Source organism: Hippopotamus amphibius, chromosome 3, assembly GCF_030028045.1.
Source record: "Hippopotamus amphibius kiboko isolate mHipAmp2 chromosome 3, mHipAmp2.hap2, whole genome shotgun sequence".
In the NCBI taxonomy this organism is placed as follows: Eukaryota; Metazoa; Chordata; class Mammalia; order Artiodactyla; family Hippopotamidae; genus Hippopotamus; species Hippopotamus amphibius.
In genome coordinates, this window is record NC_080188.1 from 30,374,484 (window position 1) to 30,398,796 (window position 24,313).

The following is a 24,313-nucleotide window of genomic DNA, read 5'->3' on the forward strand; positions in this document are numbered from 1 at the left end:
TGAAAATGGTCCCCTAAGTAAATATTGAAAATTATAATTTTGTTTTTTCCCTTTATCAGCGACTATCATTTATATGAAAATAAAGTGATGCTTTGTGAATTGCAGTGAAATGTGTTTTAATGCTCTCATTCAACATTTTGGACTTTTGCCTATGTTTTCTTTGGTAACTTTAGAAGGAGTTGGATGATTTTGCCTAAATTGGTACTCTAATAAGGGGTATCAGAAAGTATCTTGAAGGGCTTAAGTAAGCGGAAATACATCCTGTGTTCATGGACAAGAAGATTTAATATTGTCAAGATGTTGGTACTACCAAAAGTGATCTGCAGATCAATATACTCCCTATCAAAATTCCAATGGCTTTTTTTTGCAGATATGGAAATGTCAATCCTCAAATTCATATGTAGTTGCAAGGGACCCCACATAGCCAAACAATCTTGAAAAAGAAGTACAAAGTTGGAGGACTAACACCTCCCAATTTCAAAACTTACTACAAAGGTATAATGATCAAAGCAGTATAGTACTAAGCATAGACATATAGACCAATGGAATAGAATTGAGAGTTCAGAAATAAACTCATACATCTAGGGTCAACTGATTTTTGGAAAGGATGCCAAGTTCATTCAAAGGAGAAAAAAGTTCATTCAAAGGAGAAAAAATAATCTCTTCAACAAATGATGCTGTCATAACTAGATATCTATGTGCAAAAGAAAGAAATGGAACCCCTATCTTACAGCATACACAAATATCCTTAAAATGGCTTAAAAATGTGGATATAAAACTTGAAAGCATAAAACTCTTAGAAGAAAGCATGGGGGTAAGTCTTCAGGAACTTGGATTTGTCAATGAATTTTTATGACATCAAAAGGAAGAGCAACAAAAGAAAAAAATAGATAAATTGGACTTCAACAGAGTTACTTTCACATCAAAGAACATTATCAAGAAAGTGAAAAACAAACCTACAGAATGAAAGAAAATATTTGCAAATTATATATCTGATAAGGGTTTAATATAAAGAACTCCTACAACTCAGTAACAAAAAAAAAAAAAACAACCTAATTTAAAAATACAAGAAACTTGAATAGACATCTCTGCAAAGAAGTAATAATTCTTGTGCCACCATAAGCACAAGAAAAGAAACTCAGTATCATTAGTCATTAGAGAAATGCAAATCAAAACCAAAATGTATCCCACTTCACACCTACTAGGATGGCTATTTTAAAAAAACACAGGAAGAAGTGTTGGCAAAGATGTGGAGAGATTGAAATCCTCATATGTTGCTTGTGGGAACGTAAAATGGTATAGCCATGGTGGAAAACAGTTTGACTTGTCCTCAGAAAGCTAAACACAGGATTACCAAATGACTCAGCAATTTCACTCCTAGGTATATACCCAGAGGAATTGAAAGAAAGGGCTTGAACAGATGTTTATACACCAACATTCATTGCAGCATTATTCCCAGTAGCCAGAAGATGGAAACAACACATGTCCATCAACAGATGAATGTATATACAAAATGTGGTATGTCCATACAGTGGAATATTATTCTGCCATAAAAAGCAATGAAGTTCTGATACATGCTACAACATGGATGAACACTGAAAATATGTGAAGTAAAATAAGCCAGATACAAAAGGACAAATATTGTATGCTTTCACTTATATGAAATCTATAGAATAGGCAAAATCAGAGACAGAAAGTAGATTCGAGGTTACCACGGGCTGGGAGGAGGAAGAAATGGTGATTTATTACTGAATGGTTATAGAGTTTCTGTTTGGGATGATGAAAAAGTTTTAGAAATAGATGGAGGTTAGGGTTGCACAAGACTGTGAATGTAATTAATGCTGCTGAATTATACATTTTAAAATGGCAAATTTAATGTTATATATATTATACCATAATTTTTAAAAATAACGATGTAATATGCTAAAAATAATTGAATTCTATACTTTAAATCGGTGAAGTGCATGGTGTGTGAATTTTACATCAATAAAAGCATTAAAAAGAAAAAAGGACTACTTTAAGTCTGCTAGAAGAAAACATGGTGAATTTTTTTATAAACTGAGAGTGGGGAAAACTCCTAGCTATCACTTAAATCCAGAAACGATAAAGAAAAATGATTAATTTAACTACATAGATATAAGAAGACTTTGCATTAAAAAAACTATACTTAATCAAATGACAAACTGCAAAAAGTTCAAGTTATGTAGCAATACACTTATATCCTTCATATGCAGAGTGCTCCTAAGATTGAATTCTAACTGCAATTTGCTAAAAACTTAATAAAATTTACATGCATAGAAAAAGAATTGCAAATGACACTTAAACATATGAAAAGATGCTTAACCTTGCCCAAAATAAGAGAAATACAAATTAAGTATACAGTGTGATCCTGTTTCTCACCTCCTGATTGGAAGAAATCCAAAACTTTGACAATATTCCATTGGGAATGGGACAACAGGTGCCCTCATTCATTGCTGTTGGAAATGCAAGAGAGTACAAATCTGATAGAAGAGGAATTGGACAATATCTTACAGAACTACATACACATTTACTCTTCGACATGGAAATTTAATTTTATTTCTAGGACCCTATCCTGAGGGTACTTTGGCAAAGATACAGAATAACACAAGCATAAGGCATGTGACATTGTTTATAAGTGTAATCTTTCAAATAGTCCAAATAACCATCATTAGAGGATGAGGCCTGATTGGAGGCCCTTGGCCTGGGGGAGGTGTAGGCAGGCTAACAAGCAGCCGAGCATACCAGGTGATTGGTTAGAGGTGCATAAGTGGCTCTCTCTAGCTGGTCTTAAGTTGGAAGTGGGAGCCAAAATTAGGGAAGCTGGGTTATTAATCCTGGTCGTTTGGGGCCCATTACTACAGGGGCTATTATTAGGCTTTCTAGACTGGTAGCTACAGGTAGTAGTTTGACTTCCTGGACTGGTAATTGCACATACTAGGTTGGCTTCCTCAGCTGGTTGCTGCAGGTGGTGGGGCAGAGTTCTATTTTTATACATAATCTGGTCATTGTCCATTTGTATATTCAGAAATATCTTGTTTATAGTGGTGCTTACATGACTGTATAACTTGTCAAAGTCCATTGAACCTAAAACCATATCCATAAGTTTAATTGCTAGCAATATTGGTAGTGTTATTTTGATACTCATAGAAGGATGAATATTATAAGACTAAGCACATGTTATCATGTTAATGTCATTAGAAACCAAGATTTTTAAGCTTAGCAGAGGGAATATACAAGTAAAAAAAATCAAAGAAATCCCTGTAACGGTGAATTTAACTGGAAATATTAATATAAACTTACTAACATAGGGTCCTCTTTAAAAAAAAAACAAGCATGCATTTTCTAGATTTGTCCACTGAAATCTTGAAGCAAAGATATTGTGAGGAATGAGCATCTTAGCATGCAAGAGTGTTCTACACATACCGTCTCCCACTGAAAAGAGTGAAGACTGTTTAAAGAAATTACTGATTCTAGGTCTGGGACAGAAAATGTACAAGATGAACATGGGACATCTTGGTGTACTAGGAAGAAAGGAAGTTATCAAAGTCAACTGGGGTCAGTCCAAGGATACAGGAGACAACTTGAAGTAGCTCCCACTGGCCTAAGACAATTTGAGCATAATAGGAAAATGAAACACAGCAGATATATTTAAGTTCATGAAATTACAATGCTAACAAAAATATATCATTTGTTGTCATTGGAACATGTGAAAATTGACATATAAAGGAAAAACTCAATCATGTATCTTGCCTTTCCTGTAAGAACTGTATTTCAGGTGACACATGATAAAAGGAAGTTTTAAAGAAGAATTCCAAACAGTGAGTGCAGTAGGAATGATAGAACTAGAAAATTACCATTTTTCAATCTCTAGTGGAATAATGGATTTAGGCAACAGTTAGTTATAAGTGAATGTTAAAAACCATTGGGTGAAAGGTTATGGGGAACTTTATCATGGAGGGAGCAGGCTGACTCCACCCGAACACAATAAGCAATCTTAGTAACACCAAAAGTGGGTTAGCCAGCCTGAAGTGCTCATGATGTGATGTGGTAAGAAGTACACAAGCACCATCAAGGAAGGAGTCTTATCTAAAAAATGAAGGTGAATCTAATCAGTCTTCTAAGTTTAGTTACTGAGTTTTAGGAAATATGGGAAATGAAGGAATAAGCTAAATGACACAGAAATACAGAATGTGAAATTCTACAGCACCACTGACTCACTTTCTCTACAAATCAAGTTTTTAAGGGGGGCGGGGTGGGTAGGAAAACTGTTTATTATTATATTATTTGTTAAGATAAGGTAGACTTAAGAAATATAACATCCAAATACAGCATGTGGACCTCGTTTGTACCTTGATTTGAATATCCAAGTATAAAAAGACTGTTTGAAACAGGGAAATTTTAATTTAGAGGGTATTAAATAGTAAGGAACAATCATTTAATTTCGTTGTGTTACAAGGTTGTGATGAGTATTTTTTACAAACTCTTTATAAATTATATTAGACAGTTAGATACTAGGATATTTACTAGTGATATGGCATGAACTGAGGATTTATTGTCAAATGCTGCAGGAATTAAAAATGGAGAACAATTTAAAATAGGATTGTTATAACCATTCTTAAAACTGGGTGATGAATCCATAGGAGTTTATTACACCAGTCTCTCTACTTTTGTGTATGTTTTAAATTTTTCATAATAAAACATTTTTAAATACTTATATCTATCATTCTAAAACAAAGTTTGAAGATCATTTTGAAATATCATTCTCTTATAAAAGGAGCCAGAGTCATTTGAGAATGGCTGGGGCAAGGAAAATACTAGATAAGCCCAGAACATCTAGGAGCCAGAGGATAAGACAGTGCTCAAAAAAATTAAAAAATTTAAAAAAAGAAAGAAAAGAAGAAAAAAAAAGAATTAGAGCACAAATACACAAGGGACGACTTTAAATAGTTCCCAGTGGCCAGCGCTGGAACAATTTGAAGAACAAAACAAATAATGGAAGTATTGGAACATAACCCAAAGAATAAAATAAATATCTGAGTCCATACTGATAAAAAAAATGAATAAATGAGAGAAGAAGGGACAATTCTTCCTTATGGTATAATTCCATATAAGAAAAGTAGAAGGAATGAGGAAAACTAGGAAGTGCAGGAAAAATAAGGGAAATAGAGAATCACCATCAAAACACCATAGTAATAATTGCTGCAGGTAAGATTAATAAATGAATGTTAAATTAGAGAGCGAGGGACTTCCCTGGTGGCGCAGTGGTTAAGAACCTGCCTGCCAATGCAGGGTACACAGGTTTAAGCCATGGTCCAGGAAGACTCCACATGCCTCGGAGCAACTAAGCCCATGTGCCGCAACTACTGAAGCCCATGTGCCTAGAGCCCGTGCTCCACAACAAGAGAAGCCACCACACCCCAATGAGAAGCCCGCTCACCGCAGCAAAGAGTAGCCCCCACAGCAACTAGAGAAAGCCCACACATGCAGCAACAAAGACCCAATGCAGCCAATAAATAAATAAATAAATAAATTTATTTTAAAAAATTAGTGAGTGAAAGTTTAAGGAGAAATAGACCTTTTTCATAGCCTCAAAGTATAACTTCTAAAATATTTGTTAACTAAAAGGGGAAAAATGGTAACATTACAGTGGCAAGACATTTGATGCCACCCCCTTAAACAGGGATCAAGATTAATATCACTGGCAGTAGTGGAACATATCAATGTTGTGTATGCCCTGATACCATGCACTGAGAAAAGCAAATCACCTCTGTGCTATTCTTTCCCCAAAACCAAAACCTTTGTCTAATCGTGAGAAAGCATAAGGCAAATACAAACTGAGGGCCATTCCGTTAAGTTACCACTCTTCAAACATAACAAAGTGGCTGTTGTAACAAAATGAAAACGCAACCTACTGAATGGTAGAAAACATTTACAAATCATAGATCTCATGAGGGGCTAATATCCAAAATATATAAAGAACTCATATAATTCAACAGCAAAAAAAATAAACTATCTGATGAAAAAATGGTCAGAAGATCTGAATAGACATTTTTCCAAAGAAGACATTCAGATGGCCAATGGGCACATAAAAAGGTGCTCAACATCATTAATCATTGGGGAAATGCAAAGCAAAACCACAGCGAGATATCACCTCCTACCAGTTAAAATGGCTACTACCAAAAAGACAAGAAATAGCAAGTGTTGGGGAGGATGTGGAGAAAAGGAAACCCTCGTGCTTTGCTGCAAATGTAAATTGGTGCAAACAATATGGGAGTTCCTCAAAAAACTAAAAATATAATTAACATATGATCCAGCAATTCCACTTCTGGGTATTTTTAAATACCCAGAAAGTGAAAACATTAACTCAAAGATATAAATAAATATATATATATACCCCCATGCTCACTGCAGCATTATTTACCATATTCAAGATACGAAAACAAGCATCGACAGATGAAAGGGTAAAGAAAATGTGACATACATACACACAAACACACACCCACACACAGAGTGGAATATTATTCTGCCATAAAAAAGAACGAAATCTTGCCATTTGCTACCACATGGATGGATCTCGAGGGCATTATACTAAGTGAAATAAGTTAGACAGATGAAGACAAAAACCAGATGATCTCTCTTATATGTGGAATCTTAAAAACAGAAAGAAAGAAAAAAGCTCATAGATACAGAGAACAGACTGGTGGCTGCCAGTAGCAGAGGATGGGTGGTGGAAGAAATGGGTGAGGGGGGTCAAAGGTAAAAAGAAAAAATAATTATAATAAAGTAAATGAAAAATGAAAAAATAATAACAAAATAAGATCAGCTTTCTGATGCAGGCATTGGGAAGGAAAGCAAAGAAAAATAAAAGTATGTGTATTTATTTTAAAAAGAGAGAATACACTATAGTGAGAGAAACAATAATTCCAAAGAGACAAGACATTGGCAATAATCAAGGAAAGTGTAGGAATGGAAATGGGGAGAAGTGGTCAGGTTCTGGAAACACTTTAAAGGTAAAACCCATAAGATTTCTTGAGAGATTGGATGTAAAATATGAGAGAAAGAGAGACGTCAAGGACCGGCCTGAGCAGCTGAGAAGATAGAGATACAATTAACTCAAATGGAGAAAACTCAGGGAGAAGCTGTGTTTAGAAATCTTTTGTGCATCATTTTATTTTTAATTTTTAAAATTTATTTATTTATTCATTTATTTTTGGCTGCATTTGGTCTTTGTTGCTGCGTGCCGGCTTTCTCTAGTCGCAGAGAGCGCAGGCTATTCTTCACTGTGGTGCACAGGCTTCTCATTGCGGTGGCTTCTCTAATTGTGGAGCATGGGCTCTAGGCAGGCAGGCTCAGTAGTTGTGGCTCATGGGCTCAGTTGCTCCACTGCATGTGGGATCTTCCTGGACCAGAGGTCAAACCCATATCCCCTGCTTTGGCAAGAGGATTCTTAACCACTGCGCCACCAGGGAAGTCCTTCATGCATCATTTTAAATCCTTTCCGCCTCACCTCTTATTCCAAGTGTTGCTTCAGTGACCAATTCTGTGCAGGCATCAACCTCAAGATCATCTTCAAGAGCAATATTTCAGAACCTTGCCTCTCTCACTCCCTGCCTCTAGCATGGGATACTGCAGAAACCAGCCCTCGTGCACATGGGCAACTAGAAGCATGTGGGGCAACCTTGACCAATGGCAGGCAGGAGCCAATAGATAAGTGCTTCCTCTTTTTCTGAGACCCATTTCATAAGTCTTCTCAGAAGCTTCCACAGTATAAATCAACAAATCGCCCATGGCATCTGTCAACTCAGTAATGCATCCTTGTATTAGCTTTTCCTGCTCTATTTTGTTTCCCCTGAGCCCCTTATTCTATTCCCCGAACTCACTTTTTCAAATAAACTACCAGCACATAAGACTTTGTTTGGGGCTTTGCTTTCAAGGGAACCCTGGGCATCAAAAGTGACTCCAGAGAACCTACTGTATAGTACAGGGAACTCTAGTCAATGCTCTGTGGTGACCTAAATGGGAAGGAAATCCAAAAAAGAGGGTATATATGTATACATATAGCTGATGCACTTTGCTGTACAGCTGAAACTAACACAACATTGTAAAGAAACTATACTCTAATAAAAACTTAAAAAAAAAAAAAGTGACTCCAGAATGCAAAGCTTCAGTATGGAATTTTGGAGGCTGATCCTACAACGCTGATCACAAGACAATAAGGACCCCTGCTGGTGGTAAATGGTTGGTGGTAAATTGCAAGTGATGACAACCCCTGGCATATAGTAGCATCGCTAATTACCAAGACTCTCTACTGTAGTAGATTAGAATGAGGTGCAGACAGAAGATGAAGCATTGAATTACATGATGGCTATGGTACTTGAGCATTGTGGAAGCAATGATAGTCATAAGGTGGGCTGACTTTTGTTAACCGCTTTGCAGATCTTAACAGAAGAAAATGGCAGGCTCTGTTCAGCCAACAATCAAATTATGGCACGCCGTGAAAACCAGAAGCCTCTAGGGCAGAGTAGCCACTGAGCAGACTGTGCTAAAAATCAGCTCCAATACATAATCACAAGGGTGGAAAAGCTGTAAAGGACTCCAAATGGACAACATTGAAATATCACCAGTGTCAAAGCAAGGGCCCTGATAGGAAAACAATGAGCCCTTGAGATCTAGAATGGAGACATTTGTGTGCACGTCTTACAATCTTAAGCCCCCAGATTTTTTCTCATCCTCTGTGCCAACAGCCTCCTTTCTCTTGATAAAGGAAAGCAGCTTCTTTTCTGAAAATACTGCAAAGAATATATCTGAGGCAAGTGCCTTATTTATGATCTTATTTTCCCCAATATCCACCCCGCCACAACTGCCACTGCCTCAAGCCTGTAATCAGGGTCAGATCTCAGCATAACCTATGTGGGGATTGTAATCCCTGCTCCAGGGAGAACTAGACCAGAGTTCCTCAATCTCAGCACTAGTGACATTTGGGGCAGGATAATTCTTTGTTGTGGAGGCTGTCCTATCTATTGTAGGTTCTTTAGCAGCATCCCTGGCCTCTACTCATTAGATGTTGGTAATGACAACCAAAAATGTCTCCAGACCTTACCAAAGGTCCCCTGGGAGTCAAAATCACCCCAGGTGAGAACCACTGAACTGCAGGTAAACTCAAAAGAATTGCAAAACTGTCTAACATGAATCAATAGAAACCAGGGGATTATATGTAAGTGTGAATATTTACCTTGTTAAACCAGAGGAATCAGGTTATAAGGCTGGATGGGGAGGATTTATGACATGAGGCCATTCACCGGTGATTCTGGATTTAATGTTTTGGTAAGGACACCTGGAGTCGGTCCTAATACAAAGCCTCAGTACTTCCTTAAAAGCTTGCCTGTGCTAAATGAGATGTTAGAACAATTCTGAATGAGTATTGAGAAAGGAATCAAAAGACTCAAGGGAGCAGGAGTGTTAGAATGAATTTATTATATGAGATGAAAGAACCATTAGAATATGTTTCCCAGAAGTAAGGGTGTTAGAATGAGCTTATTGTAAAACTAAAGTACCTATCAGTTGGATATGTTGCCCAGAAGGGCTATGATGCAAGTTGCCTAATGCCCGGGCCACTTGTTCCTGCAGATCTAATGGTGCTAGAGGGATCTGTGATGGATAAGAGCCCTGTGTGAAATTTCTGGACAGCCCCCAGTAAGAGAGGTGCAGCACAGAGCCTTAGTGTTCTGCAAGGCCATGCCCGAGGCAGAGAACTATTCTCCCTTGGGAACGCGAGAGCTATCTATCATGAACTGGATATTATCAGATCCACTAAGTCATAAGTGCATGGGCACAGCAGCAATCTGTTGGACTGAGCCTGAGCACGTCCAAAAGATACAAGTAAATTACACGAACAGGTGACTCGGACTCCCAAGGCACTTCTATAGCACTGACATCTCTCTCTCAACTCACTCCTATGCCCTCTGGGAGTTCCCTATGACCATCTACCTCAAAATAACAAATCTGAGCCTGGTTCACAGATGTGTTGGCACATTGTGTTGGTGTGTAGGAAAAACTGGACTGCTGCTGCACATAGCCCCACTCAGGGGTGGCTTTAAAGAACAAAGGTGAGATGAAATCTTGCCAGTTGTTAGAGCTGGGAGCAGTATTCCTCATTAGCTTTGTTTACAGAGGGAAGTGGCCTAAAGTACAAATATTTACAGACTCCTAGGTTTGTCTTTCTCACCTGAAGTGGCTCTGCCAACATCCACATTCACTAGAATTACAGCATCCCTGATCAAAGTTACCTGAACCAAGGAATACATATTACAGGCTGCCCCTCCCCCAAAGTGACAATATACATATGACCACAGACTCCACTGATATTGCCATACCCCTCATCACTCAGAAGTAGCCAGCTTCTGATGTGGTAAATGCTTAAAACCAACCAATAAAGAATGTCCCCTAGAGCTAAAGACATACTCTGGAAACCCCGGAATGGGAGCAGCATGGGCCCATTTTATCATCACTTCCAGTGATCCACTCACAGAATTTGTGTTTCCTGCCTCTCAAATTTAAGCTTTGCTAGATTACAATAATTATAGCTGGGGGGGGGGGGGGGGTTGGGTGGAGAATGCTTCACTGAACTTGAAACTCCCTCACTATCATTTGGTTACTTTGGGTTTCTCATGGCAGTAGACATGTAACAACAGAAGGAGTTGCTACACTGGTGGGAGTCATCAACTGAGATTAGCAAAAGGATGTGGGATTGTTGCTACACAATAGCAATAGGGAGGAATAAATCTGGAATCCAAGGAACTCAGCTGAGGCTTATCTTGGTATTTCTGTACCCAGGCATAAAATGAACAGGAAATTACACAATCATGGCCCAACCGGAGCAAGGGAAACAGAGGCAGAAGGTTCTGGTTACCTCATTGAGGAAACAACCTAGATCAGCCGATGTGGCGGGCCAAGGGTGAAGGGAGGTTAGGATGGGTAGTAGAGGAGGGTGTTAATGAAAACAAGTACCGTCTTGGCATCAGTGTAGCAGCAGGGACTGAATATCAACTCTCTTATCTAAGTCTTCACAGAGACTGTAGGTATCCATCACCTTGAAGGGGACTTTGTAAAAGACTAGACCTAACGAAGGGTCAAGCAGATATGAGTGGTACAAAGAGTAGACTGAAATAGACACCATCCGTGTATTTTCTGTCACCACTTCAAATCCTCTCAGCCTCTTATTCCAATCACTGCTGCAGCAACCTGTTCTGAACAGAGTTTGATGAACTTAGGGCAAGTACAACACGACAGCACCTCTCTTCTTGCTTCTTGCCTCAGGACTTCTCTGATGTGGGAGTCAGCTTGGTACTCACAATAGTGCATTTTGGGAATGTGAAGCAATTAATGGCCAGGGACATTAACCTTTCATCAAAGGTAGACAGGAACTGACAGATAAATGCTTCTTCCACTCTTGCTTTCATTGGACAGTTTTGAGACTCATGAAGCTTCCCAGAAGGTCCTAAGGGATCAAGAAAAAATCCAAACATGGTGACAACCAACTCAATAACACATCCTTATACTGCATCTCCCTCTTCCTTATTTTACTTCCCCTCCTTCTTCTCACACTCTTGCTCCCTGGGATCAAAGCCAAAAATAAAATACTACACAGTAATCCCTTGTTTCAGCCTCTACTTTGAGAGAAATCCAGAAGGAGAAGGGAGAAAGGAGAATTTAATTTTTAGACACACACGTTAAGTTTGAGATGCCTAACAGACATCTGAGTGGCAATGTTGGGGAGGCAACAGATACACAAATCTGGAGTTCACACTGTAAAGTAACTATACTCCAATGAAATTTAAAACAAACAAAACTAGAGAACAACAACAACAAATCTGGAGTTCAGGGAAGAAGTCTAAGCTTCTGAAAAGCAATTCACTTCCCAACTATGAAGAGGGCTGTGAACATATAGGTTAAAAAAAAAAGGGACAAAATAGCACATGCAATTGTCATATAAAGAGTGTCCACAGTAAGCATTCTGGAACTGAGCAGAAAGGACCCAAGAGGTCTTTCTAAAGATAAGATCAGATCAGATCCTGCTTTTAAAAGGGAAGTCACTTGTCACTGAAATTGAAAAGCATTTCAAGTAGCATAGACTAGAGTTTATTGATCTCAACAGCAAACAGTTGGTCCCTATTTCTTCTGATTTTTCCACCAAATTATATTTTCGGATAAACACTGAAAAGATACTTTTCACAGCTCATTTGTCCCTTTCTCAGTGAATCCATCTGGACAGTGAGTTACACCCTCTTTTGCATTCCCATGGTGCTTCATCTCTGTTTTCTACTTTTGTTGTCTGGTTTTCCACAGTAGACTGTAATTTATCCATCTGTTTAATTCTGTCTCTCCTTCTTAGTGGCATCCCTGTCTTTGTATCTCCAGCACCTAACACAGTGCCCAGCATTGAGATGGCTCTGTTTGTTTGTCAAATAAACAAATGCTGCATTGAATGGGTCCCTGCAGAACCCTTTCAGAGGAGAGTATTGACCTAGAGCAAAGAAATCGCTCCTTTAAATTACCAGCACATTTATCTGACCTGTATCTCTCTTTGGTCATTTACTTTGTCTTACTTTTAACTGTATTTGTATGTATATCTTGTTTGCCCCTACCATACTGTGAACTTCTTCAGGGTGAGATTCATGTTTGAATCACCTCCGCACCTCGATCAAGGCGCCCGGCATAAAACAGGTGCCAAGAATATGTACTAAATAAATCACTTGCCTCGCAACCAGCAGCACTGGCATCATCTGTGCTTCTCAAACAAAAGTGCATAGCCGTCATCTTAAGATATAGACTACCATTCGGTAGATGTGAAATAAGCCTGAGAGGCTGCATTTTCTAAAGAACCCGAGATGATGCCCAAGCAGCTGGTCCGCAGACCACATTTTAAAATACCAACGTCACTACGTCAGTGGTTCTCCACCGTAGCTGCATATGAGCATCTTCCCAGAAGATACTAAAAGCGCTGGTGGGTCTCAAAAAAAAAAAAAAAAAGTGCTGGTGGGAACTTCCCTGTCAGTCCAGTGGTTACGACTCCGGGCTTCCACTGAAGGGGGTGTGGGTTTGAGCCCTGGTCAGGGAACTAAGATCCCGCATTGCTGCACAGCCTAAAAAAAATAAATAAATAAATTCTTAAGTGCTGGCGTCTTGGTCCCCTTCCCCCCACCCCCCACATTCTAATTTAACTCCTTTAAACTCTCCATGCTATAAGCAGCAAGTCCCCAGAGTTAACCGAGCTTTACGTGTGCAAAAAAGAAAACATTTAATCAGATGTCTTAAATGAACTGCTGAAAATAGGTGAATAAATAGTTCTCCTAGAGCAAGTAACAGGCAGCACCAAATCCCCAGGGCCCCAGTCAGTTTCCGAGCGACTGGGGCCCCGCCCCCGCCCCCGCCCGTCCTAGATAAGCCCCTAAGGCGAGACCTGCCCCCGCCCCTCGTCAAGGCCAACGCCGCCTCTCCTTCTTTCTCTACCCGACCGACTTCCGGCGTGGAGGCGCGTCACGTGCCCGGATATGGGAAGTGGTGGCAGCGCGGCCGCTTCCCGTTTACTGTTCAGTTGAGGGGCTCGTCCCAGTAGCGGTGGCCGCTCCAACGCTGCCCCGTCTCCGTCTTGGAGGACCCGCCTCGGCACAGCCGGGCTCGGTCCGGCCTCGCGGTAAGCCTTTGGCCGCGGCCGCCGGGCAGTCCTGGCGGCGGCGGACAGACGAGCGGACGGGTGGACACCGAGGTCTGAGGCGGCGCCTCAGTTCCGCTGCTGGCCCAACACCTAGGGTCGGGTACCGCTCCCTCCGCCGTCAGGGCCCCCTTCTCTTTCTGCCTGTCTGGGTAAGGCGCACAGTCGGGTCGGAGCATCCCCCACCTCTGGGGCTGGGAGGGCAAACGTGACATCCCTTTCCGGTTCCTCCCATGAAAACCAGATTTTACTGTAAAAAAAAAAAAAAAAAAAAAAAAAACGGGCCTGATCAGTTTGCATTTTGGCGTGAACCAGGAGGGGAGGGCGTGGCAGTGCCTTTCCCTTCTATGTCCAAATCCACATTTTCTTCTGTGCACCGTGTTCTCGTCTAGAGGAGAGTGCTCCACGCGCCAGTATGTCTCGAGAGCATACAGGGCCCAACCCACACTGTCACTGACATGGCACTCCTATTGACAAGTTATTTGTCACACCCTGTAACTATCCAATTGAATTTAAGGAAATAAGAACCAAGATAATGTGGCTGACTGCCTCTGGAACGTGGACATGGATTCTTAAACCTGGAAAATAGTCTTGGAGGACCTCTAATGATTTATTCACTGACAAAAATGTACTGTAAAGACTGAAGAGTTAATCACTTCTCCCTTAGAATGTAGATGCCATTGGAGGCATGGATCTTCCTGTCTTCATGGACATGTTTGTCAAATACACCACTGTAACCTAGAATTGTGCCTGGCGCTTAGTAGGCATCGGTATTTGCTGAATGAATGAGGGTCGGGTAGTGTTTTTCATTATGACTAATTCCAGTGTCAACTATGACCAGTCTGGTCTTGTTTTACTATTTACCATACAGTCAGTCCTTGCTTCTGGCCAAAGAGGGACTGGGTGGTAGATGCTGACCACTATTAGTCATTCATTTAACGAGTGTTTACTATTCATTTCAGGTTACCTCAAGAGAGATTTGTTGAGTACCTGCCAATAAAGAACACAAAACTAAGCTAAAACACCACCCCATCCCCGCTCTCTTTCAAGAGTGTTCTTGAGATCCAGGACCTTGTGATTTTATGAACCAGTTGGACAGAAAGTTCTTGATTGTTTAGTAAATGCAGTAAATGCTATAGAAGTTGAGAGGGGAGATCAATTTGGATTAAGATATTTATTGAATCAACCTCATGTAAATTATGAAGTGTAATTAGGGTTTGGATAGATGATACTCCCTGCATGGAAAAGCTCCTTAGGAAAGATTTAAAGACCGGAATGAACAGAGGGCTTGGAGTGGAAGGTTTGTGTTTGGGAACATTAGGAAAATGTTGAGCAAGGGCATATTGTGATGAAAGCTATGTTTTAATCTTATTTGTTGAGAGTTTTGGGGTTGTGGAAGCTTGCAAACAGATAACTAGATGCTGTGGTGTTAAATGGATGTGGTTGATGTGAACCTGGGTTAGTGTGTTGGCAGTAGGAACAGAAAGGATACATTATGTGTAGATGAAGGGAAATCAGCAAAATGCTTTGTCATGTTATTTGGTGCTGTCATTTTGGTTAATTTATTAAATGCCTGCTATGTCTTTGCCAAGTTCTAGAAATAAAAAGATGAATAAGACATGGTCCTTCCCTGCAAGGAAATTCTTTTAATTGGAGAGAGAATACAACCAGCTAGACAATATGGTTTGTAAGTGCTATGTTAGCAGAGTAGAGGGAAAATATTAGAGAAGTAGGAAAGGAATTGTGTGTGTGTGTGTGTGTGTGTGTGTGTGTGACTACTTCACAGAAGAGGTGACATTTTAGCAGGATTTTAAGGATGAATTGGAATTTCCCAGGGAGAAAAGAATTTCAGGAAGAAGAAATTGCATGAACAAGCGCATAGAGATAGAAAAGCAAACTGGCCAGGATCCAGTGTGGCTTGGGCTTAGGATAGAGTTGGGCTTTTAACACAGTGTATAGGCCCTAGAACATGTGAAGAGACAGTAATGTGGACACTTTATAATAGGTGGAATGGAGGTTAAGATGGGTAAAAAAAGTAGAGAGATGAAGAAGAAAGCAGCTGGGGAAACTTTCTCTTCGAGCCTTCTCTATTCTCTGCAGGTGGACAGTGAAGTCGTTTGCAGAGAGGGAGGAGGCTGACACCAGAGTTGGGGGTTGAAGGAGAGAAATAAGGATTTGCAATACGGATGGGGAGTAGGAAGAGGAATTGCTGAGCAACATTGAAAGTTTAGCTTTGATTGGATTTGAATATTTGTAATGAGTGCAATGAACATGGATATGAGTCCTTTAGTGGCGTGTGGTAGCCCAAGAGAAGTAGAGAAACAGAGTGAGCTGATCTACAAATGGAGCAAGATCGTTGAAGGGGATAGTCTAGGTGTAGGGGAATGAACACTGCCTCCAGGCTAGATTGGAAAAGAAATTAGCTTGGAGAGGTCAGATGGACTAGGAGAACAGGAAGGAGGGGGCAGTCAGAAGACTAAAGGCCGAGTTGAGGTGAAAGAGGAGTGGAAGTGGGAAAGTGTGATTTTTGTGCAAAAAGTAATTTTTTGCATTGGAGCAGAGATAGAAGTTTTACAGATTGAGTAAAATATAGGAGACACGTATAGGTTACAAAATTGTCATTGTGTTATAAAAATTCACTGTAAGTCATTTATTTAAAACACATAATTTCTTCATTTTCCCATAGAAGCAGTTAGAAGTAAAAATTAATTTCCTAAGGAAGCTCACACATATGAAATACTGTACATCTGCATTGGAAACAGTACACACAAATATAAATACAGTATATGCAGAAAATAAGGTTGAAACGAGGTTTTTTGACATATTTAACTTGTTATATTTGAAAAAAGACATTGAATAGATGAGAAAAATGAGACAAGTGGAAAACTATTTTCTAATAACAGCATTATTGAGTTATAATTAACATACCATAAAATTCACTCTTTTTGAATATATAATTCAGTGGTTTCCAGTATATTCAAAGGGTTATACAACCATCACTGCTATCTAATTCAAGGACATTTTCATCACCCCCAAAAGAAGCCCCATACACGTTAGCAGTCACTCCCCATTCCTCCTTGCCCCCAGCCCTTGGCAACTACAGATCTATCTGTATGGATTTGTCTTCTCTGGACATTTCACATAAATGGAATAATAAAATATGTAGTTCTTTGTAACTGGCTTCTTTCACTTAGCATCATGTTTTCAGGATTCATCGATGTTGTAGTGTGTATCAGTACTTTGTTCCATTTTTATGGCCAAATAATATTCCACTGTATAGATATATTTCATTTTGCTGTTCATCAGGACATGTGAGATGTTTCCACAATTTGACTGTGGTGAATAATGAACATTTATGTACACATTTTGGTGTGGACCTATGTTTTCAGCTTTCTTGAGTATATATATACCTAAGAGTGGAATTGCTGGGTCATATGGTAAACCATATTTAACTTTTTGAGGAACCAGCAAGCTGCAGCATTTTACAATCACCAGCAATTTATGAGAGTTCCTTTTTTCTCCACACCTTTATCAACTTGTCTTTTTAATTTTAGCCATCCTAGCAGGTGTTAAGTGGTCAGTATCTCATTGTGGGTTTGATTTGCGTATCCCTAATGGCTAATGATGTTGAGCATTTTCCATGTGCTTATTGTGTCTCTTCCTTGGAGAAATGTCTATTCAGATCCTTTGCTCAGTTTTTGATTGGGTTACTTGTCTTTTTATTTTTGAGTTGTAAGGGCTCTTTATATAGGAAATTTATATTTAAAGATTGGACATGGGTTTTTTAATATTTTCTTAAATTTTTAAAAAACATTGTAATATTTGGTGAGCACTTCTAAAGATTTTAGCATTTGATAACACTGGTTCTTTAATTTCTTTTCCAAACATACAGCTTTTTATTTTTATGATATAGGTGTATACTAATGTATTAAATCATTCATCCAATGCTAATTTGCCACAAATAAGATCAGTTTTTTCATCTTAAATGGAACAACATAAGATAGGATGATTTTGAGAATGAGTATAACATCTGTACTCTGAATTTTTTCAGCTGAGTAAAGATGACAGCAATCAAGCACGCACTACAAAGAGACATTTTCACACCAAATGACGAACGCCTGCTGAGTATTGTCAATGTCTGCAAAGCAGGAAAAAAGAAAAAGAACTGTTTTTTGTGTGCCACAGGTGAGTATTTAGTAGGGAAAGGTTCTTGTTCAGCATTCTTTTGTTCTTTTATTCCCTAGGGGACATTTCCTTGTTGTTTAGAATATTCTCATTGTCCCTGTGATTGGAAGAACTGTTGGGCCAGCAAATTTTTTTTTCAATTGTCTTTAATTAAATCCTGAGCAGATACAAAAGCATTTCTGAAACATATATATATATACAGAGAGAGAGTATGAACACTTTTGTACCCACCACCCAGAATAAGAATATTACCATTACCTTTGAAGTCTCCTGTGTGCCCTGCCCTGCTCCCATTCTCTTGCCTCCATCATTAAAAGACAACTAGTATCCTGAGTTTTGATTTACTATTTCCTTGCTTTTCTTTATCATTTTACCATATATGTTCATAATCTTGAATAATATATTGTTAGATTTGCATGTCTTTGAACTTTACATAAATTGAATAGTAACACAGGTATTCATTTGTGACTTTTTCCACTCAACAGTATGTTTGTGTTTGTGAATGTTATCTCCGTTTTTCTCTAATAGCTCTAATTCTTTCATTTCCACTGCTGTGTAATGTTCTTCCTAGAGAGTACTGCTGTTTACTGACCCATCCTACCATTGATGACCAGGAGGTTTCTTTCTGGGTTTTGCTTTTCAGGCAGCACTTCTGTGAGCATGTTTGTTCTTGTCTGCCGATGTACGAAGAGTAGGGTAGACACCTAAATGTGAGATTGCTGCCTTACAGGCAGTGAATGGTCAACACTACTCTGATAGCAGGTTATCTTCATAAGAAGTTGTACTGGTTTTCACTCCCACAAGCAGAGTATGTTTTGGGTTCTCCACATCCTAGTCTAAACTTAGTTTTGACAGACTGTTGTTTCCAGTCTGGTGGGTGTGAAATAGAATCTCATTGTTTTATTTATTTATTTATTTTTATAAATTTATTTATTTATTTATTTAGTGGCTGTACTGGGTCGTTGTTGCTGCACATTGGCTTTCTCTAGTTGCAGCAAGCGGTGGGGTCTGGGGGGCCTACTCTTCATGGTGCGCAGGCTCTAGGCTCATGGGCTTCAGTAATTCTGGCATGTGGGCTCAATAGTTGTGGCTCATGGGCTCTAGAGCGCAGGCTCAGTAGTTGTGGTACACGGGCTTAGTTGCTCCGTTGCATGTGGGATCTTCCTGGGGCAGGGATTGAACCCATGTGCCTGCGTTGGCAGGCGGATTCTTAACCACTACGCCACCTAGGAAATCCCAGAATCTCATTGTTTTAAATTGTATTTCCCTAAATAATAATGAGATTGAGCTTCTTTTCATGAATTTATGAGCCATTTAGTTTTCTTGCCTAAGAAATTTGCCTAAGCCTTTTGCTTGTTTTTCTATTCTGTTGGTTGTCCTTTTACTGATTTCTTTAAGTTCTTTATGTAATTTGGATACTAATTTGTTGGTTGTATGCATCCCAGTTTGTGGCTTATCTTTTCACTTTTTGTGATGCTTTTTAATGAAATCAAATTAATTTGAGCATTTATGGCTTCTCCTTTTGTGTCTTATTTAAGATATCCTTCTGTTCCCTGGAGTAATAAAAGTATTCTCCTGTGTTACTTTCTACAAGTTTTATAATTTTACCTTTCACATTTCAGTCTTTGATTTACCTGTGTCCATGTTTGTAGTGATGAGTGTGTGTGTGTGTTTGTTTCTGTGTCCTTTCTTATATTTGGTTTTTATGTTGTCTTGTGGGTAGTTTGTTTTTTCATCTGAAGTTTAGAATCAAGTTCCAAATTTTGTTGGGATTTTGATTGGAATTGTTTTGAATCTATAGTTCACTTTGGAGAGAACCTGCATTTTATGATATTAAGTCTTCTTGTTCGTGAATATGGTGTAATTCTCCATTTATCTTGGTCTTCTTTAATGCCTTGGAATAAGGTTTAAAGTTATAAAGACTTTCAATAATTTTTATAATTTTATTATTTTTAAAAAATATTTATTTATTTATTTGGCTATTCTGGGTCTTCATTGTGGCATGTGGGATCTTTAGTTGTGGCGTGCAGGGTCTAGTTCCCTGACCAGGGATCGAACCCAGGCCCCCTGCACTGGGAGCCTGGAGTCTTAACCACTGGACTCCCAGGAAAGTCCCAAGTTTTATAATTTTAAAGGCTTTTGCACTTGTGTTACATTTACTCCTAGGTAGTTATTTATTCCTAGATTTTTGGTACTATCATAAATAATAACTCTTGTTAGTATTAGTACATTTTTAAGACTTTTTTTTTTTTTCCAGAGCAATTTTAGGTTTATAAGAAAATTGACAGGTAGGTACAGAGATTTCCCTTATATCCCTTTCCCCACATATACACAGCCTTTTGCTTTGTTACCAGCTCTCACTACCATGGTACCAAGAATGAACCTACATTAACAAATCATAATCACCCAAAGTCCATAGTTTACTGTAGGGTTCACTCTTGGTGTTGGGTTTGGACAAATGGATAATGACATATATCTATCAATATGACGTCATATAGAGTCTTGTGGGGGTTTTTTGTTTGTTTTTGTTTTTTGGCTGCTTTGAATCTTCGTTGCTGTGCATGGGCTTTCTCTCGTTACGGCTATGTTTGTTGAGGGCTTCTCATTGCAGTGGCTTCTCTTGTTACGGAGCATGGGCTCTAGAGCGCAGGCTCAGTAGTTGTGGTGCACTGCATGTGGGATCTTCCTGGATCAAGGATCTAACCCTTGTCCCCTGCATTGACAGGCAGATTATTCACCATTGCGCCGCCAGAGAAGTCCCCATATAGAGTATTTTAACTGCCCTAAAAATCCTCTGTGTTCTGCCTGTTCATCTCTTCCCCAGTCCCCGGCAACCACTGATCTTTTTACTGTCTCCATATTTTTGCTTTTTCCAGAATGTCATATCAAATATGTATGTAGCCTTCTCGGATTTGTTTCTTTCATTTAGTAATATACATTTAACTTTTTTCCATGTGGTTTCATGGCTTATAGCTCATTTCTTTTTAGTACTGCATAACATTTCATTGTCTGGATGTACCGCAGTTTATTTATCCATTCACCTACTGAAGGACATCTTGGTTGCTTCCAAGTTGGCAGTTATGAACAAAGCAACTATAAACATTTGTGTGCAGGGTTTTGTATGGACATATGTTTTCAACTCCTTTGGGTAAATACGAAGGAAGGTGATTGCTGAATAGTATGATAAGAGTGTGTCTAGTTTTGTTAGGAAACTGCCAAACTGTCCTCCAAAGTGACTGTACCATTTGTCGTTCCTACCATCAGTGAATGACAGTGTATGTTGCTCCACATCCTCACCAGCATTTGATGGGGTCAGTGCTCTGGATTTTGGCCATTATAATAGGTGTGTGGTGGTATCTCATTGTCATTTGAATTTGCATTTCCCTGATGACATATGATGTGGAGCTTCTGTTCATATTTGTGGTCTATATATCTTATTTGGTTGGGTGTCTGTCAAGATCTTTGGCCCATTTTTTAATCAGAATTTTTTTTTCTTGTTCCTGAGTTTTAAGAATTTTACTTCTCAAGGAATTTGCTTCTGACCTTCTAGTCCAATTTAGATTCTTCCGTTAGTATTCTGTGTATTCCTCAGTGATAGCATTTGTTATGAAATACTATTCCTGTTTTAGTATCGTGTACAGGCACCTGACAGCTGTGTTTGCAACCAGTGAATGAATGAAAGGAGAATGAGGAAATGAATAATGTCTCTAATGAAAGTGTGTCTTTTATTCAACAGTGACAACTGAACGCCCCGTGCAGGTGAAGGTGGTCAAAGTCAAGAAATCTGATAAAGGAGATTTCTACAAAAGGCAGATTGCTTGGGCCCTTCGAGACCTTGCTGTGGTAGATGCCAAGGATGCTATTAAAGTATGTTTTTCTTAGTTCTTTGACCTGAATTCAGAAAGTATCTTTCATTATATAACATAGCATGTTGTCTTCTAAGATGATCTAAACTTGTTTTGTGACCCGGTGGTTCGCCACCTAACCAGGAATTAGTGTATTGTCCAACCTTCCATTGTCCCACTTCTCATTCCCAGGCTACTAAAAGAAAGTACGTATGTAAGCTTGTTTCATTGTTTGTGCTTTTTTTTTTTAGCTACAATTATGTTTGTTCACAAGCTACATAAATAGAGCAAAATAATCTTGACTGTGTATTTCTGTATTTAGGTATACTTGGTATAAAATCCATAAGTTAGTATGGATTTTTAAGTGGTGTGTTGTGTGAGTAGTTTTTAAAAAATCATTGTTTTGGTAAAACCTAGTTCAAAAGTCACAGGAAAGATAACCAAAGTGAATCTTCCTTAGGTAGTCTTCAAAAAATAATGTTGAATCACCAGCTGAGGCAACCAAGCTGACCCTTTGAAGCCATGGTGTGAATATTGTGGCTCGTCAGGTCAGTGATAGTGAGTTTCACCCCTTATTTTAAGGACTCTGAAGAATAAGATATATTAAATAAGTTATAAGATATTAAAGAATAAGATATCTTACATGCTAAGTCACACTCAAACTCCAAGAAAGTTGAGTAATATGATAATCGTGAGAAAGGGCCACCTTTATTTCTGACAATTCAAGGCTTTTCACAGCAATACCATTTTTTAAAAAAAGAAAAAATCAAGTAGAGCTCCTCAGGTTGAAGTAGGTACTTCCTCCTCTTCAGCCTCTTTAACCCTGTCCCTCATCTTCCTCTGCAGCCCAGAGGCACCTCCAGAGCTCTAGGGAATGCTTTGCACCACATCCACGGTACTGTGGACAGGGCTGATAGCAAGGCTTACAGTGCCCTTTGATGGAACTTATAGTGCCCTTTGATGGAACACTACACGTGCCCTTTGACGGAACTCTACAGGTCTCATACATTGATTAAAAAGATACAGGGAAGTGAAAACTACCTTCGTCAAGCAGGCTGATAAAATAAAAGACCCTGGTACAAACCTCTGAGGCACTAAAAGCTGGACAGAATGACAGGCAGTTGAGTCAGGTGCAAAAAGAATTTTTTCATGAAGCAAAAACAACTTTAGGAGAGTCCTGCATATCTGTAGAGTTGAGATTTCTTCCAGGATGTAGAGAATGCCTTTTATTTAAATATTTTAGGCAAGCTGGACCTTTCCTTTATTCCTAAAAAGCACCCAATTTTTAGAAAAATGTGGGATGTGGAAAACGGGGTCTGACAGGTGCTTTGAGGGTGGGTGTGTGTATATGTATTTGGGAAGAACATGAAAATGAGATTTTTAAAAACACTTCAAGTTATTTAATAAATAATTTCTGTTATCATGGGAAGGATCAAGAGTAGAGGTTTTCTGATTAAGACAAAATATTTTAAGGGCATTTTAGAAATTCACCTTTTTTAAACAGCCTTTTTCTCTTCAGTAGTTTCACACTGCATAACCCCATTGGTTTGCGTAATTCACTAACGTTGCTGAATGCTTATTTGATGCTTTCCTCAGCTGACATCTCATTGCTGACTTGCTTAATGGAGTTTTTTTTTTTCATTTTATGCAGGCTCCTTGGTGTGTGTATGCTATATACGGATATAAAACATAAAATTTTTATACATAGCCTAACATTAGCCATTTAGCATTACACATTGATTTGTGTGAATGTTGCTGCTGGAGCACTCAGCCTCTTTTATGGCATTATGGGAAATATTCCCAGGCAAGAGGTCGTTTCCCATCAAGTTTCATATTAGTTGCCAAGACTCTTAGATTTCTTTATAAATACTAATGCAGTTACCTTTTTAAAAAAAAAAATTTTATTGAAGTATAGTTGATTTACAGTGTTGTGTTAATCCAGCAAAGTGACTCAGTTATACATGTATATACCTTCTTTTTAGTAATGGTTTATCACAGGATATTGAATATAGTCCCCTGTGCTATACAGTAGGACCTTGTTGTCTATCCATCCTATATATAATAGTTTGCAGCTGCTAATCCCAAACTCCCTCCCCCACCCCTCCTTTCCCTTGGCAACCACAAGTCTGTTCTCTGTGTCTGTGAGTCTGTTTCTATTTTGCAGATGGGTTCATTTGTGTCATATTTTAGATTACACATATAAGTGATATCATATAGTGTTTGTCCTTCTCTGTCTCACTTACTTCACTTAGTATGATAATCTCTAGTTGCATCCATGTTGCTGCAGATGACATTATTTCATTCTTTTTTATGACTGAGTAGTATTTCATTGTATATATGTACCACATCATCTTTATTCATTCATCTGTTGATGGATATTTAGGTCGTTTCTATGTCTTGGCTATTGTAAATAGTGCTGCAGTGAACATTGGGGTGCATGTATTTTTTCGAATTAAAATTTTGTCCAGATATGTGCCCAGGAATGGGATTGTTGGATCATATGGCAACTCTATTTTTAGTTTTTTTGAGAAACCTCCATACTGTTTTCTAC

General features: G+C 38.9%; 1 protein-coding gene across 3 annotated transcripts in view; it reads left to right on the plus strand.

Annotated features, from left to right (window-relative positions):
* The first annotated feature begins 13,573 nt into the window (after positions 1 to 13,573).
* EXOC1 (exocyst complex component 1) overlaps positions 13,574 to 24,313 on the plus strand; it is a 55,786-nt gene continuing 45,046 nt past the window's right edge. For 2 of the 3 annotated variants that reach the window (XM_057726555.1, XM_057726553.1), the window contains exons 1-3: positions 13,574 to 13,714; positions 17,784 to 17,917; positions 21,654 to 21,784. In XM_057726555.1, the coding sequence (XP_057582538.1) occupies positions 17,794 to 17,917; positions 21,654 to 21,784 (255 nt within the window). In that variant the 5' untranslated portion in view covers positions 13,574 to 13,714; positions 17,784 to 17,793. Of the gene's footprint in view, positions 13,715 to 13,760; positions 13,885 to 17,783; positions 17,918 to 21,653; positions 21,785 to 24,313 lie in introns of those variants that run through there. The other variant, XM_057726554.1, reaches the window with a different exon arrangement.